The sequence below is a fragment of the Mandrillus leucophaeus genome, unplaced genomic scaffold (genome assembly GCF_000951045.1).
Source record: "Mandrillus leucophaeus isolate KB7577 unplaced genomic scaffold, Mleu.le_1.0 Scaffold1305, whole genome shotgun sequence".
Taxonomy (NCBI): domain Eukaryota; kingdom Metazoa; phylum Chordata; class Mammalia; order Primates; family Cercopithecidae; genus Mandrillus; species Mandrillus leucophaeus.
The window spans coordinates 28,610-46,874 of record NW_012101261.1 but is presented as its reverse complement, the minus strand read 5'-3'; the positions used below and the strand labels follow the sequence as shown (position 1 = coordinate 46,874).

The window sequence follows — 18,265 nt, the reverse complement described above, 5'->3', positions numbered from 1 at the left end:
GGCCATCCCCTTCAGGTAGATGAAGCTCTGGGTTTGCTCCATATCCCCAGGGGGAGAGCCGAAGTGCGTATGTGCGAGCGCGTGTGCATGTGTGTGTGCGTGTGTGCGTGTGTGTATATACACGGGCTCCGGGTTTAGATTGCCAGGGCTACTCCAGCTGCATTGAGGGACTGAAACTCCCCGAGAAAGGCAAAGGAGAGAGAGAGCGCGCGAGGAGGCAGGAAAGGCGGGAGGGAGGGGAGCGACTGAGCGGCAGAGGCAGGCACTGGGAGATTAGAGAGCTTTTCTCCGCTCTGTCACACCAGACACCCACAGTCACAGAGGGGGTTGCTGAGCCGCCTGCAAGAAGTACATTGTAAATCTTTAGCGCAACAAGCCCCACAGTCACCCCTCTTCCTGACTCCTTAGCCCCACCGCGCTCCACGGAGAGATCCTAGGAGCCTTTGGCTATTAGCATAGAGAGCAAAAGAAGATCCTGCTAGGGAGATGTGGCTGTGTCAGATTTCACATCAAGCTCGCCAGAGGATTTGGAGGATTGTATGTAAATTGAAATAAATTCTCCAAAACCTGACTGCATACATTACATTATACTGTGCGATGTGTCCAGGTGTGCAGTACTAAAATAATGGTTAGCAATGAAGCATTAAAATCCTCCGGAAGTAAAGGCCAAAGCAAGGTGATGTTTTCCCCATAGGATAATTTCCATCTTTAGGTTGGGGAAATGATTAAAACACAATGCCTACAGTGTAACATTCAGGACCAAAAGCTTGAGACTGAGAAAAGCTGGGCTATGAGCTTAGTAGAACAGTAAACGAATACATTCCATGATTGGTCAGTTTTTCATTTCACCTAGCCATCATTACTTTCTTGCAGCTTTCCAGTGTTACCATGAACATTGTTTAAACTTTGTTAGGACAGTTATCAATAGACAGTTTGCTGACAGTAGGCAGCATCAAAATAGGTTCATAGCCCATTGGCTGGTTATGGACTCTTGTCTGAGTATATTGGAGTTTAAAATTATAGTGCAGAGTATGTATAAATATGTAGGATATCCAACCCTCAGAATTTGTGTGAAGAACTCTAATTGAAACAATATTCAGAAAACGGCCATCCCAAAGGTGACAGCTAAGAAGCAGGAGTCCTCAGTGTTTAATAAAACAAAGTGTGATTGGCTTATGGGTTAATTAAAAAAGTGAATAATAGAAGGAAAATGAGGTAATTCCTTTTTACATATTTCTTTCATGTCTTCAAATCTTGAAGGCATTTTACAAATCATGTCTATAGCTATTTTCTTACAAAAAGAAACAGTTAATGCTTCTGGCTTTGGAGTACTGAAAATAGGCAATAAAAATGTTGTGTTTGCCTTTAAAAGCTTGACCAAAGAGACCGATTACACATTAACCTTAGCCTGATAACCACTAAAAACACAGCCCTGCTCGAGGAAGCCCTTTTTCATTTATCCCCAGATGGGATACATGCTTAATGCCATGCATTCTAAATGTCCATTTGAATCATTTTTAAATGATGATGAAAATAAGTGCCAGGGTGGGATTTTTTAAGCATGTTGTATGTGGGCCGTTAGCAACAGACCAAGGGAAATGCCACATTCTGTTCAAGTTACTTTTTTCTGCTCTGTTTTTAAATGTCTGTGCTCTTGCTGTCCATATGCATCTGGCTATATGCATTTTAAGAGTTGCAGAGTTGGGGTTCCTTGGTTTGTTTTCACAGAATCAGGAACTATAGTGCAAGCAAGTAAGAGGAGCCCTGAGATCCTCAGCAGGTCACCAGACTTCTCTGACTTTAGGGTTTTAAACTGGTAATTCAGTATTACTGATCCAATATCCATGGATTTAGTGCATTTGTTTATCAGAGGCTTCTGGAATCCTCCCCAGGAGTCTAAGAACCACTGCCTAAAGGAAGAAGTTACCCACTAAGGGATCTTTAAGACTTTCTCTTTCTAAAACATTAGTCAAGAAAAGATTCAAAGAAGGCTTTTTCTGTTTGTCTTTTTTTAAAAATGTGTACAAATTTGTGGGATACATGAGAAATTTTGTTACATGCACATAATGTGTAGTGATCAAGTCAGGGTATTTAAGGTGTCCATCACCTGAGTATAATGCATTTTTGCAAGGTATAGTTACCCTATTCTGCTGTCAAACATTGAACAGCTAGATTCCTTCTGTCTTACTGTATGTTTATACCCTTTAACCCAGTTCTCTTCATCTTTCCCCTTTCCCTCACTCATGGTCTCAGTCTGTTATCTCTTTCCTCTCTTTACCTCCATCTATTCTTCTTTGTATTTTATCAGTGTGTGTATGTACTTCTGAAAATTACTACCAGGAAAGTCTCAAATATTTCTTACTAGCTCATGGATTCCCCTTAAATGTAACTTTGCATAATAAAACTTACTATCAGGATCAAATAGGTAAATATTTCCTCCTTTCATATCAGTGTTACAAAGGTTTTCAGTGAGTTTTCTTTTTTTAATTTCTGAAAGTATATAGCACACTTTCCCAAAGAAGCAAGCACTTTAGTAAAATAATTTTTAAATATTATTTTTCTACACAATGTTCATTCTACCTTCAAAGCAAAAGTAGAGGGATGAAATTTCAGAGTGTGTACCTCAGAAAAATATTAAAGACATAATTTACTAATATTCCTTTTTAAAGTTGTTTTCAGTGTTATAGGTCACTGGATTCGAGATAGGTTTGATTTTGCCAGTACTAGAGCCATGTGGTGCTGTAAACAAGGAAATTAAACTTCCCAAAGTACCTGATGCTTCTCTCAGAAACATGTTTATTCGTTAGGAGAATTTTATGATTACTTTATTTAGCTAATAAATATCACTAAAGTCATGATGTGGCCATATTTGATTCAGGGGCTTGTAAAAGTAAAAATTATCTGAATATTTAATATACATAAGGCCAAACAGAAGTTGTTTTTAATAAAATCTACACCTTGGTCCTGAAATGATCAAAATGAACTATCTTCAGTGAATGTATTGGCTTCAGGGTCTTATTCTTTGATTGTGTACAATTTAACTGCCTTTTTTTCTTTTCTTTTCACACTGGGTGGTATATAGAAGCACATAGTTAGGTGTCCTTGGGTACTCAGTCTCTTCACATGTGAGTAAAACCTCATGTCCAGAAACAGCTTGGCTCGGGAGAAAGAGCTAGATCCTGATCACCTTCATCTTCCTCCATTGTCCTAACCCAGTTACTTAATGGACTCAATTTCTCAATGTGTTAATGTAAAGGAGTTAGATTTGGGGGTATCTTTCTGCTCTGGACTTCTGTGAAAAATATACAGAAACTAATATACTACCCTCTTTATGTTCTCAAAAAATATTTAATTAATCTTCATGAGAAGCAAAAAAATAATTCAATTAAAAACTAAAACTTTAATGGGTAAATAAATTTTATAAAAGCACACTGTACTAGAAAAAGTACAGGGGAAACAAACAAATCTTACTATTCTGGCAGTCAAAACTAGGCTGATGTATCATATGAGAGGGATATGTTTCTGAAGACCTCCCTCAACTGGCAACCAATATGAAAAAAGAATGGTGAAGTTTCTGTTTAGCAGCTGAAGTGGTGCCGCCATGTGGCAATAGCAAAACAGCAGTTTGAAATTTGAAACTGATCATTTGATGAAATGTTTAATTTAGAGCAATTAACATTACTGCAAAGTTTATTAATATTTTTATATTGCAAACTTTCAAAATTTTATAACATTTGACCCACTGATCTGTTGATGTTGTTGTGGGGTTTCATATAAGAACTACCCTTCCAGACAGAACATTCCTCAAGATCTTGAAGATGAGGAAAGAATTATTTAAAATTAACTATAATTGAGATAGTGAAATTTCATGATTTCTGTAGTTTGTCACAACAATTAACACCTTCATTTAACTGTTAATTGTCTGACTTGTTATTTGAAAGGATTAATCTAAATGGAATTTACATCTAAATTTGATTATATCTTTTTACCTCATAAAAACCTGTGAAACCATGAATTTGTTTTTATCTTTTTTCATTTTTTATTTTTACTTTTTATTGTATTTATTTTAGAGATTAGGTCTCACTCTGTCGCCCAGGCTGGAGTGCAATGGTGTGATAAGAGCTCATTGCAGCCTCGTACTTGAAGTTGTTTTTAACAGAAATATTTCCTAACCTATTAATATAATACTGTGTGTTATTAGTCCCAGAAAAGTCTCCTGAGTATGTTTATACCAAGCTAGAACAAGCCTCACAGCATAAAATGGATATCTCTAGAGAGCAAATGTAAGGAAAAGAGTGACCAAATAATTCAAGTGTCATTTCCAATTTTAGCATTACATGTTACATCCAAAGAGAGAATTAGTATCTCAAGAAAGTTATATCATTATTTGAGGGGCTCTAATGCTAGGTTAAAACGCTTTAGCATTCACTCTAGACTCTTTGGTTTATGACTTCTATAAGAAAGCTCTATAAAAAGGCAAAGTATATATCATGGAAATGTTTACAATTTGTTCATGAAACATGCAAACATAATATAGACCAAAGTCTACAAACAATAGAAATTAAGTATTGTTCCGGAAATGTTTCCATTGAACTAGTTAATTTGTCTAGTCACTCAAGAAATTGAAATAGTGAATATACTCCTATAATTGCTACCATGAACTTAAATTGCTCACATCCACGTTTCCAGATAAATATGGCAGGAAGAATTAATGAAAATAATAATAATCACTAAGATTTTTCAAGGGCTTAACTTGTGCCAAGTATTTGTCTAAGCATTTTATGCTGTCTTATGTAATCATGAAAATCACTGCCTTCAGGTCAATGCTATTATTTCTTCCACTTGACAAATCAGGAAACTGAGGCTAAAAAAGATTAAATATCTTGGCCAGAGTCATTTAATTAGTAGATGGCAGAGCTGGAATTCAAAGCCAGCAGGTCATTTCATTACCTTTACACTTAACCTTTATGTCATACTCCTTCCTGAAAGATAAGCCAAATATGAACTATCCAATTGCATAATGAATACTTGCTACATAAATTATGAAGTCAGTGCCAGGCACTATGCTAGTGATGTATCACTGAAGCAAACATGCCTGGTCTATACTCTCCTTGGAGAGGACAGTGCCTAGTACATGATAAGTGCTATGTGTTTGTTGAATAAATGAATAGAGAATAATCTAGTATGACCCTGAATAGATAAATAATTATAATTTTGTAAGATAATGATAAAAAGAAAACTCGACAACATTATTACTCCTGGATTGAGAACTAAGTAATTGAAAGAGTTGACTATAGCTTATTTTCATACTGCAGAATAAGCAGTTTACATGCTTTAGGAATCTTACCTCTTCAATGAATCCAAAAATATATATTTAACCCAGGCTTATTTGACAGCACAAATTTACATAATTTGAATGGTGCCTCACCTATTTCAAACCATGAAAAGTATCTGCTTCAAAGGCACAATAGACAAATATTAATGTAAAGTCACGTAAAGACATCTCCTGCTTTATTTCATCCACATGTATCTTCTAGTCCACGTACTTTTTTCTGTCTTCCAATCATTTATTTCCCATTCTTTCATTTAATAATAAAATATTGTTTAGCATTTAAAAACTTTGCTTACTACAGATAGATTCTGCTTACTACATACATGTTTATCAATATAGCTGTTTAAATGAGGTAATTACAGTATTTTCTTGAATCTGAGTAACAAGTGATTATTATAAATGGGTTGATGAAGAGACATTGGAAGAAATATGGTGAAATTTTTCTTTTAGATAATGAAATATCACTAGTATTGAGGTCATATAGCTGTATGTAAAATTTAAAACCTAATTTTGAACTACAGTGTTTTCTTATTTTTAATGATATATAACATTATATAAAATATATATAGTTTTGTTAAGTGAGGATTCTGGTCAAAGATACAGTCATGTTAACATGAGAAACACCCCTTCTGTTAGAGAATAGATCACAATATGTGTATATATAGCAAATATACAACAATAATTACAATTGTTTTATTTTAAAACCTCACTGAATTCCTACTTTCAAACTACGGAAAAAAGATGTATTCTGATTTTTTTCTTCAGGCACTAGATCTGTACATAAATAATATATTTTCTTAATCGTGAACTGAAAAATAGCTCTTCTTTGGGGGAGGGGGGATCCATGCCTTTTCGTTGCTTATATTCAGAGATGTTTGCTAGAAAACTACCAGTTTCTTCCAACACATGACACTATAAGAATCCTTCATGACGCTATAAGAAACCTCTTTAATTTCAGGGTTACACACCAAGGCTACACCAGCATCATATCATTTTTTCTTTCTCTGTACATGTTTTCCTGAGAGTATATTGTCCCATTCACATCCCTATATAGGCTCTGAAGTTACTCTCCAGGTGCCTTGAAAGTTAGGTGAAAAATGTATTTGGGGATCCAAGAATTAGTCCTGAAGTTCAAACAATTAGACTTTGGCTAAAATGGCTTTTTCTTGGTCATTAAAAAATTTATTTGTATGCTACAATTACAAATACTAAATCTAAATATGTTAGTATGCTTTGTATTATAAAGTTAAATATGTTGGGTCTTTTCTTTTACATTTGTATTAACAACATTAAGCACTAGGCACTATACAAAAGATAAAAGAGAAACAGAGTTTATAACCAAATAATAATCATGGAATCTGTATCTGGAAAGAGATATAACTTTCCTACAAAATAACTACACAAAAAGTTCAATTACTAATTCTTGAAAATAGCCAGCTGCTTGATGGAATGAAACTTTTGGATCTAGAACAGTCTCTATTTAAAAAAAAAGCAGTGAACCTAAAGATGACTGTTTTGGGTTATCAGCATATTAAAATTTGGTATCACTTTATGAAATAAATTTAATTCTCATAATAGAATTGATGTAGTATCTAACTTGCCTGTGATCTTCACTTCTGTCACTTTTCTCTTTGGTGCCACCTTGTGGGTCAGCCAGTAACAATACATATATAGGGTTTGGAAGGTTTTTAGGTTTTTAACTGTGCTTGTATTAAAGTTAGACTTACAAAGAAATGTGATACAATTCACATGTGAGGCAATTTTGTTTGTTTTCTCAGAGAAGCAACCATTTCACAAGAAGATTCTGAAGTTGGCCATTTTGAACCCCAGAACAGTTTCTCATAGATTAGAAATATTGGAATGTGCACAGAAATCGATATTCATTTACAAGATCATCAAACTTATCTTGCATAACATACGTGGCAAGCTCTGACTTGTGATTTTTTCATAAGAAAAATGTTTTTTAACTCAGTATCATCATTTCTACAAGTGTCCCATGATAATTGATTCTAGGTGATTTGAAACACTGTTTAGTCCTGTTTTAGAAAAAGCTCCTGTATCTGATTTAGTCTCCTATGCAGCTTACTTCTAACATCAGATTGAATTTGCATTGAGTTACCTTACTCAGTTTGTTTTTTAATTATGTTGCACTTACAAGGGAATAAGGAAAAGTCAGTATAGTGTGTTGAAATGTCTTTTTTAATTGAGACACACAGGAAATGTTACAGGTTCCCAAACCTTCTTCATGTATTAGACATGTTATAATAATCTTTTGAATAGCCAAGTGAAAAGGAATGGTTTCACCTGAACATGTTAGAATTTATTGCTACATTTTTGTGTGTTGTGGTGGAGAAATAAATTTTTAAATTGTATTTATGGAGTCATTTCAGAGCAAGTAGAAATCCTATGTAATCTGGTCACTTTGAATGTGTAAGTGTTTGCATCTGAACTCCTCCTGCCCTATTAAGAGTTGAAGGTTGTACTATATGTTACTCAAAAAGTAATTTGCCCCGGATATGCAATAAGGCCTCAGATTTGACCTATAACCTGAATGTCATAAGCTATCCATTATCTATGCTGGAAGCACACCACCAACAACAAAAAAATTTTAAGTATTTTTATAGGCTTGCTAAAATCCGATTATAGAACCAAGGCAGTCAAATACCATGAGTAAGACTGCAGAAACCCTAGAATTTAACTCCCTAGTTATTCTTAATGAGCGAATACTATGCTTTGTGTCTAAAAGCAATGTATTACACTTTCCAATTCAGAAAATGCATTTTAATTGTTATACCCATTGATACATCAATCTGTCCATGACATTCTGACATATATATACAGTTTCCTATGGATTTGGTATAGGAGCAAATTAAAAGATACACTAGAATGGTAACATTTAATCTATAATCCTCCATTTAACCTTTATGTGGCTGTCACTGAACAAGTCCTGTTTTTAGAGTTGAACCAAAAAACAAAAACAAAAACAAAAAAAACATGCACACACACTAGAGAAAGTGTGTTTTTTAACCTGGAGACCGTGAAAAAGTTTTGACCATTCCCCCACCCCCATGCTTCAACTTTAGCTTTGATAGTGAGAGTATGTCTTCCTTCAGTTTAAGTTGAACATACTTCTGCATAAGACCCTCCAGAAAACCTCTTGAACACATATAGTTTTGGGGGCAATGGGGACTGAACTATGTGCAAATACATGATACCTCAGCACACAATTCCTGGGATAAATTTTATCCTCTTCTCATTTTTATTCTTGTTAACTACATGGGGTTTTTTAAACAAGTTACCAGAAGCAAAACACATTTTACCTTTACTCTGATACATGTTTCAAATTAAGCAGATCCTAATTAATTGGGTTACATTATATAACAATAGCCTTTTTAATATAATATGGTTTTTTATGATCTCTCTTTGATTTTTCTTAAAATGAGACCGCACTAAAGATTTTCTTGATATTTCTGAGAATTTCATTTTCAGTTTCAAGAAATTATTTATTCATTTAATCTTTCAATGTGGAAAAGTAACGAATACTGATTCATTTTTAGAAGTGCTAACATTCAACTAGGTAAACTTCATATGTGATGGCTATTAATGTTCTCTTTCATCTTCTAGACAGAAAATCAAAGCTATTTAAAGTAAAGGATTTGTTTCAAATCAATGGACGTCTACAAGTTAACATTAATGTTTACAAACACTTTCTGTGATCATTGTGTCTTATTTGGGTGTATATATGTCTTTATATCTATCTGTAAAGATGTAGTTGCAAGTAGATGAGAGACGAATGTTCATGTTTCTATATAGTCTGAATAAAAGTGTTATCACTATGCTAACCTGCAGTGTTATAAAATGCACCAGTAGCTCTTTGTGCCACTCCTTCATTTTCAGTGGTTACCAAGATAGTCAAATTAAACTGCTGATGTGATAATCATCCAAATATTTAATTCTAACACTAGGCTTATAGACTTTTTCTATTTCTATGAGATTTACCTATAGTAGATTTCTGTTTAATGTTCAATGTTCTATAGCAGTTTCCTTTTAAATGTTCAGAGCAGGAGCTATACCCTCTAGGATGTGCAAATAATCAAGTCTTAGCAACATTATAAAATATAATCCACATTATGAATCAAACAGAATGAGCCTTCAGATCTGATTGCCGAAGGCTCAAAATGTTAATGCTCCTGAAACACCTTGTACATATTAGCTAGTTGAAATTGCATTAAAACAAGAGAACGAATTGTAGTCTTGACCTCAGTCTCACTTCACCAGTCTTTGCCTGCTACTGCCAGCCTGAGAGGGGAGCTTCTGCTCTGTAGATGGATGGACAGCTGCTGATCTTCACCTCCTGTCTGTTCCCACAATTCTAAAAGAATTAGGCCTGAGGAACTTTATCTTCTGGTGTTCTATTGTGAACTGACTTTATTAAATTTTTTCCAAAGTTCAATGTTCTTCAGTTCTTTCTTGGGTGTGCAAATTGAAGAGACACAGAGTCAGTTCCAAATGAACTGAAATTGTTTTGTAAAAAATTAATTCAAACAATAATGCCATGGAAGAGCACTTTGAATTTTTCAATTCCCAGGCTATTGATTCTAAAAAAGAAACAATTCCAAATTATCCACATGCTCTCATTTATTAGTCTAGAGCTCTTGCCCAAAGAATTATTTGCCAAGGTAATATATAGAACATCAGGATGATTTACTTGCTTTTCTAATACCGTTTTGCCCACAAACTCTATGGAACTGAAAGCATGTCAGCAGCAAAAGAAGGTCCACTAGCAGCTATAAAAGAGAGCTCACTAATGAACAATAAATATCTAAAAGTAAAGGGAAAGTAGCTGAATTCCATTTTCAAAAGCCAAACTTCTGCAGTAGGCAAATATCACAGATAGCATTGCTTATTATTTATAATCACCAAGAGTAATTTATCATTTATTTAAATCCTCAAATATGTCGCTGCCAGCCACATTTCCACCTGCAGAAAAGTTTGTTATGACTGCCTGGTTTTGTAAAGTCCAGACAACTTTACACTAAACTTAATAACGTTCATTTACTCAAAAGCTGTTCTAAAATTGTGTAGTTGATGAACACTAAATGAAAGTTAGTGCTTTAACTGAAAGATAATTTTCTATACCCTTTGGAGTCCAGTCCAGTACCATCAAGATCTGGGAAAATACAACTAGTAAGCACTTTGACTTTTTCTCAGAAAATCATTATCTGCTTCCTTCATACTTACTTAACATCTCAAGAAGAGGAAAGAAAGGCAGGGGAGGGGAAATATCTAAAATTTTAATCTAAATCTTTCTTAAACTGTACCTTTCAAATACATAAAATACTGTGTGAAAGGGCTGTAAAAAGTAGTATCTAGTAATGACTTCCAACTCTATAACTTGGTATAAGCCTTATGGAAAGTAATTTACCAACGGCTGTCAAAATTCACAGATCTAAAGACTATAGCAAGACTCTTGAGATACCTTGTAACTATTGGCATGATTCTCTTCTACTAGAATGAAAGTTTCTTAGAGGGCAGGAAACACATATGTTCATTTCTGTATCCACAGAGCAAGCAAAGATTCTGAGACATACTGTTCTTCATATGCATATTTCGAATGAATGAAGGCTCCATTTGGTCGTATTTATCATCAGCTTCTTGGCCCTTACTACTCCCTTCTCTCATTTAAAGCTTGTGTCCTCTTCCTTGCCCAGCACTCTTTTGGTTGCATACCTGATAAGGGTGCTCTTCAGCTTGGCCTCCTTTGACTTTATTCCTCCCCTGTTCTACTTTTAGAGTCTCAATAAACTCTTATTTCTTATAGTGGAAAAATGCATTTATAAATCAAGACTGTGCATTGAATTTGCTCATTGCTGCTCAGGTGTTGTTGCTCCCATGTCCAGTTGCTCCCAGTGAGCCACTCTACTGGAGTTGGTCCCACAGCCAAGACCCTACTCTTCCCTAGCTCTAGTCTAGAAACTTGTCACCAGAGCATTAATCTACATTTTAGAGAGGATTGTCTACCAAAAAGAACTGCATCATTTTTCCTGAATAAATAATGTGTTCTAGAATCAGTGTGTGATCCTCTCAGCTTCCTTGTTGGAAACCAAATGATGGTTCTCCTGGAGAAATAATTCAACTAAATGTTGAAACAATTTAGGCTGTACGATAGAGTCATACTTGACAGAAGAGTTAGATTTTGAAATCAGCATATAAGGTAAGAAGTACCTAATGTCAAATTTGCACTTGAAAAAAAAATTCCTAAACTGTGTACACTTCGCATTAAACCATGATTTTGCAGATCCATTCCTATACAGCAACATTTATATATAGATGTGCATAGAAAGTATGTGCCATCTTACAATATTTTCAGTATTTTAATTAAGTTGAATTTGAATAAATAAAATACTCACATGCTATAACTCGGCTGTTTTAAGAACACTGCTACCAATTCACTACTATGTTTACGTGATGCCTAAATAGGCAGCCAATGCAGAAAGGTCAGTTAGAAAATGATGCCAATGCTTCCTTTTCTTTCTTTCCATTGAAAGGGTGCCGGTGAGTGTCAGGGTCCACACAAACTGGGAGCTGGAGTGGGCATGAAGGCAGTTTGATGGGAATCAGGATCTATGGAGGGAGGGCTGCTGAGCAGGGCAGAGACCTGGTAGAATCAGATGCTTGGCTCCTCACAGGGAGTCCACTTTCCTAATGCTGGAGAAGGTACAAACATGGAAAGAGGAAAAGTTGAGGTGAATGATGTGGTATTAGATTGCAGTTGGAAGAGTGGATATATAAGTATATATGACATGTAAATAAACATGGATTTAAGGGTCTGTCTGTGTGTATCCATTGAAGGAACCAGGGAGCAACAATGCCTGAGCAGCACTGAGCAAATTTAATGCCTGGTCTTGATTTCTAAATGCATCTTTCCACTGTAAGAAACAAGAGTTTATTGAGACTCTAAAAGTAGAACAAGGGAAGAATAAGGAGCTTTGAACATGTTGGGTCAGAAGGTAAGAAAGTTCTCAGAAAAACAATGAGAACATGACCAAATAATCCAGGAGCCACCTTGAAGGAGCTCCTACTGACCAAATCTGGAAAAACTTAAGCATAAAAATAAGTAATGAGAATAATGGGATTATAATCCACTGCATAAAGAGGAACCCATGAATCCACAATTATATAATAAGTAAATAGGTAAATGGGAAGAAGATAAACAGTTAAGAGATTGGGTAAGAGATTATTTCTTAAATTAGAATGCCAAGTAATAAATACAAAAGGAATTCAAGCAAGACATCAATAAATGCTAAAATTAGTGGATGAAAGTGAGATGAGAAACAGAATTTTACAGAGCTTCAAAGTATCTTTCTACAAAATGTTTAATTACAAAGGGAGAAAAAGTTAATGTTATAGTGGAGAAACCTAACAGACACTATCTGATGAAGTGATCAAAGTTAACACTCTCAGTAATTGGAAAAATCAATATCATATGTCACTTAATCAAATGCAATGAGAAAAACACAATGTCACTTCTCTAAAATTTATAACCTGGTTATAATCAAGAGGAAACATCGGACAACAGAAATTTGGAGAACTTCTATTGAATAACTGACCTTCAAAAATGTCAAGGTCATGAAAGTCAACTAGAGATTGCAGAACTCATTCAGACTAAAAGAATGTAGAGAGACATGGCAGACAATGGAGTGTAATGTCTTCTCCTGAACTGGACCTTTTTACTATAAAGACATTATGAGGACAACTGGCAAAACTTGAATCGGGTCTCTGAGAGAAGTATATTCAGGAGTCCACAATACTATTCATGCAAATTTATTAAATTCATTCGTGCAGATTTTCTGTAAGTTTGAAAATGAAAAAAATAAAACAAAACCAACTTTATTCTTATTAATTCTTTTTTTAAGCTCTCACTGCAACTCTAAAGTTATACAAGCCAAGAAAGGAACGTTAATGGGAAATTAATGACAGTATCAATAAAATGTAAAAGAAGATGAACTAATTACATAACGTCAACCAACCAGTTTTTTCAAAACAGGTTTTACTATTTGGGGTTTGTCTACTCTGCTGGCATCGTGTAGGTACCAGCTTTGCTTATTCACATTTTCCCTTCACATAGCCTGTGTACCCATTTTAAATACAGCAGAAGATACTTTGAGAATACCTTCTGCACTACTTTTATCTTTTATTTTCTTTCATTTTCTTACCTTCCTTCCTACTCTCCTTTATTTTTGGAAGCCGCACTCACCCAACTGGAAGAACCTATTCTGAACATAAAGTAGTTTGCCTCATCCTGCTCATCCTCATGACAAATAGGTTAAGTAGCATCTGGTAAGACAAGAGAAGAGAATAACTACACATTTACCCTTCTGCACCCTCATCTTCTACCCAGCTGTCTCTCCTCCCTCTTCCTCTTCATCACTATTTTCCCCTTCTTTGGACCAGAGATTTAAACTGTTCTTAAAATTTATTAAAGAGAAGTGGACCTCCAGCAAATTTTCTTGCCCCTATAATCTAAAGTATTCAAACTCCTCACTTGAAACATGAAAGAAAATCAGGGTGTAAACGTTCCCCTTTTTAAACTTTTTTATTTTCTCAACCATCTTCCTCTGCATTAAGTCAGGGCTTTGTAACAGTCTGCCACTCTAAACAGCACTTGTCAGGAATGTGTGAAGTTATTAAAAGAGAAAGAACTTTAGAAGATCTAAATTCAAATTACCTTGACTACCATTCTTTAGTAATAAAAGGGGAGGTAGAAAGAAGACAGTAACCACCAGATTGTCTAAAATCTCCGGCAATATTCATCCATCTAAAGCATCTGCGAAACAATGACCCCAAGTTATATTGGGAGAGATATTTTAGCTCTCTAGCCTGAATCTAACTCACAGAAACTTGGGAAATGTCAAAAATCCCTTATTCTAAATGCTGGGGTCAAGAAGTGTTTTGGATTTCAAATTCTGGAATATTTGCATATACATAGTGAGATATCTTAGGGGTGAGACCCAAGTCTAAACAAAAAATTCATTTATGTTTTATATGCCCTTTAAACACCATAGCCTGAAGGTAATTTAATATAATTTTTTAATAGTTTTGTGCATGAAACAAAGTTTTGACTGTTTTGACTGTGACCCATTACCTAAAGTCAGGTGTGGAATTTTACACTTGTGACCTGGAGTGCATCATGTTGGCATTCAAATAGTCTTGGATTTTGGAGCGTCAGATTTCAGATTTTTGGATTAAGGATGTTCAACTCGTATTAGATAGCCTGGTGCTTTTCTCCTCATAATCACTCCAATAATTATGAAAGGATAATCATAAAGATGACAACAATTACAACAAAGATGATTTTAAAAATTAAGCCACTTGGCAGCACTATTTGTGGCCTCATGAAAATGATTCCCAATGTCATAATTCCCTCTGAGATTCCCACAATAAAAAACTATTGGAACTAAAACTGCATACTGCACTTACTGGTCATTTCACATGATGCCATGTTCAGGCATAGCTGGTATGAGTGCTGTTTGCTTTCACCAGTGGAGCCATTTTCAGTAAGCTTCATCTCTGTGCTGATGAGAGCCTGGGTCTGTTCTTCTGGCCCAGGATCTTCTCCACATCTCTCACAGGACTGCAGCTCTCCTTTAGATATTCTGTGTACCACAGGAAGGGGCTCAGATGTGTTCCCCAATTTACAGCAATCTCTTTTCAACATGGTAACTAATGCAAGCAAGTTAGACCACAAGGCTTCTCTTTGGAAACTTGTCCAAAGGAGGTTGTCATCTCTGCTATTCATTCATTCATTCATTTATTCAATAAATATTTATTAAGCAACAACTGTGTGCCAGGTACTGTTTTTGGCATAGTGAACAAAACAGATTAAAACTACTAATCTTGTGGAATTTGCATTGTAATAGGGGAAACAGACAAATATTTTAAAAATGAAGTAAAATAGATAGGGAGAAGAACAAGGAGATAAGGAGTGCTGGGCCCAGGAAGAAGGGTTACAATACTAAATATGATCATTAGGGAAGCCCTCAAATTTGAACAAGGATCTGTAGGAAGTGGTATGTTGATATCTGGGGAAGAGGGAACAACAAAAGCAAAGGAATTGATACAGGAATGTCGCTGGTATCTGAGATATGGCAAGCAGGTCTAGGTGGCCAGAGTGGAGTAAGATAGGAAAAAAGGAAAAGTAGGTAGGGTTGGAAAAATAATGGGGAGCCAAGACTGGATAAGGTTTTGTAGGCTATTGTAAGTACTTTGACTTCTACTAAATGATGGAAAGCAACTGATAAATGTTGACTTTCAATTGGAAAGAGCCATGAAAGTTGATGGATGGTCAACTTTTGACCTGAGGAATTACATGACCTATTGTAGGTTTCAGAAAAGTCCTTCTGGTAGATTTGATGAAAATTCACTGAAAAATAAAAAAGAGGGTAATTGAAATAATCCATGCAAGAGATGATTGTAGCTTGGATAAGGGTGGTAGTAGTGGGGTCGTGAGAAGTGATTGAGTTTTGCTGAAGGATTATACATGGCGTGTAGGTGAGAAACCTCAAGGTTGATACCAGGATGTTTGATCTGAGCAGCTAGATGGATGAAGTTGACATTATCGCAGGACAGTTCCCCAAATGGCCCTGGACCCACCCAATTCTCCCCCTTTCTTGTTTATAGTTACCAAGAATAACTGTAGAATGTGCTGGGAATGCAATGTCCTGAGATAAGGAGGAACTGCCTGAAACAGCCTGGACCTTATTCCTGTACTTCCTAGGGAATGTAACATCTCAAGTTAAAGAGGAACTGCCTGGGACAGCCCTGGGATTGTTCCTCTCTCCTGGGAAGGAAGATCACCTCCAAAGCTTATTCACTGAGTCACACTACCCCTGTGGTGGCAGGCTGCCTCTCCAGGTTCCTCAGCTGTGGTGCAACAGAAGCAAGCACAATCAAGACTCCATCTGTTCAAGGCAGCTTTCTCAAACCTTGGGGAACCTACTCACAATGGATCACAGGCTTCTTTTGTTTCTTGCTGCTTATCTGTAAGTAATTAACTTGCTGCATATAATGTGTTGCATATGAGTGTGTTCTGTCTCAGACTCAGGGAATTGGTAACACTGCAGCCGAGGACGCAGTGGACAGAAGTGTTCAGACTCCTGTTCCCTGTGGTTGACGCAGTGATGATAATCTCTGCTGTCCTCCACAGAGTGGAAGTCCTCTCTTGGGATTGGTTATTGGTGAAACCACTTCCCAATTTATGAAGATGGCAAAAGCTTAGGGAGGGGCAAATTTGAAGGGAAGATCAAGATTTTTCTGTCAGTATTGCGAATAGTCAAGAATATGTGGTCCAAGAAGTGATCATTATCTTTGGCATTGTGCGAGTCATTAGTGACCCTCACATGAACAGGCTCAGTGTTGGAGTGTTGGAGGAAAATACCTAACTGAAGAAGGTTCAAGAGTGAATGGAAAAAGAGCAGTAGTACGTGGAGAGTACAGACAAGTATTTCCAGGGGCTTTTCTTTAAAGAGTGATAGAGAAAGGCACATCACTTTTGGATGGGGGGAGAGTTAATTATAGTATGTTTGTATGCTAATAGAAGTGATCTACTAATAGAGAAAATCTTGATGCAAGAAAGAAAGGGATTTGTTGGAATCTTGTCCTATAACAGGTGAGAGGGGATGGGTTCTAGAAGAAAAGCATCTTTGTTTGAGGTCAGGCAATTCATCTGTAGGAACCAGTAGGAAGATGGGTACCTGTGGTAGTGGATGTTTGTGAACATTCTTTTCTTTTCTATTGTTTCTATTTTCTCAATAAAGTGGGAAGCAAAAATCAGCTGAGTGAAGATGAGGAAGAAGGTGTTAAAGGTTTGAAGAGAAAAAATGAAAAGGATATACTAATCCAAGGGGATGCATAAGTAGAACATAGATAATGAAAATGCTGGCCCTTAGGATTGTTGGGCGTAAATGCTCATATGATATTGGTGGTCACAAATTTGAACTTTCTCTAAAACCAATTTTCGCATGTGTGTGCAGGCCTGGAGTAGTTGGGGAGGTGGATTTAATAGGATTGAGGATCAAGCAACTACAACCAGAGAAGAGTGGGACAAAGGAGATAAAGGATATTGGCAGGGGAACAATTATAAACATGGACCATGATCAAAACTGAATTTGAAGGAAAATAGGGATAAGAGGAGTGGAAGGTAAAAAATAGTGGAAATGAGATAGAATTAATAGATTGTAGGTCCCTGTAAAGTTGAAGAAGTATTATTATGCAGTACTCGTTATTGAAATGAGGTCACTATGCTTAAGGCACAGTGAATCCTAGAAAACAGTGGCTTTTGTTTCTCATTAGGCAATACATTCCTCTTTGCTCCAGAATGCAACATACATGCATCCTTTTCTGTACTATTATTTATTAAGAATTCATACTTAATTCCACTGACTGCCACTCAATTTTAATGTACAGTACGGAATTCCTGTACTATATATTATGAATCCATTCCTTTGAATTTCATTTATAATACTTCATGACTGACACCTGGCTTTCCACCAAGACTCAATTTTCATAGCAAACCTCATCATCATAAGCCCCCAAATTAACAGGATGAGGAGGAAGAATTAGCAGGCTAAAGAAGATGATTATATCAATTAATGCAGAGAAAGCACTTGATAAAATCCAATATTCGTTTGTAATTAAAAACTCTCAACAAGTTAGGAATAGATAGGAATTACTTCAACTTAATGAAGAGTATCTTTAAAAACCTTGAGTATTTTCATCAATTATAACAAATATACCACTCTGGTGGTGAATGTTGATAAGGAGGGAAGCTATACATGTGTGGGGAAAGGAGATATGTGAGCAATTTCTGTACCTTCTACTCAATTTTCTGTGAGCCTAAACTTGCTGTAAAAAATAAAGTTCATTTTTTAAAAA

General features: G+C 35.8%; 1 protein-coding gene across 1 annotated transcript in view; it reads right to left on the bottom strand.

Moving 5' to 3' along the window:
- The window catches only part of TRHDE (thyrotropin-releasing hormone degrading enzyme), a 455,449-nt gene extending 440,399 nt beyond the window's left edge, over nucleotides 1-15,050 (bottom strand). The window contains exon 1 of the mRNA XM_011972836.1: nucleotides 14,813-15,050. Coding sequence (XP_011828226.1) covers nucleotides 14,813-15,050 — 238 coding nt within the window. The remainder of the gene's footprint in view (nucleotides 1-14,812) is intronic.
- Between the last annotated feature and the right edge of the window lie 3,215 nt (nucleotides 15,051-18,265).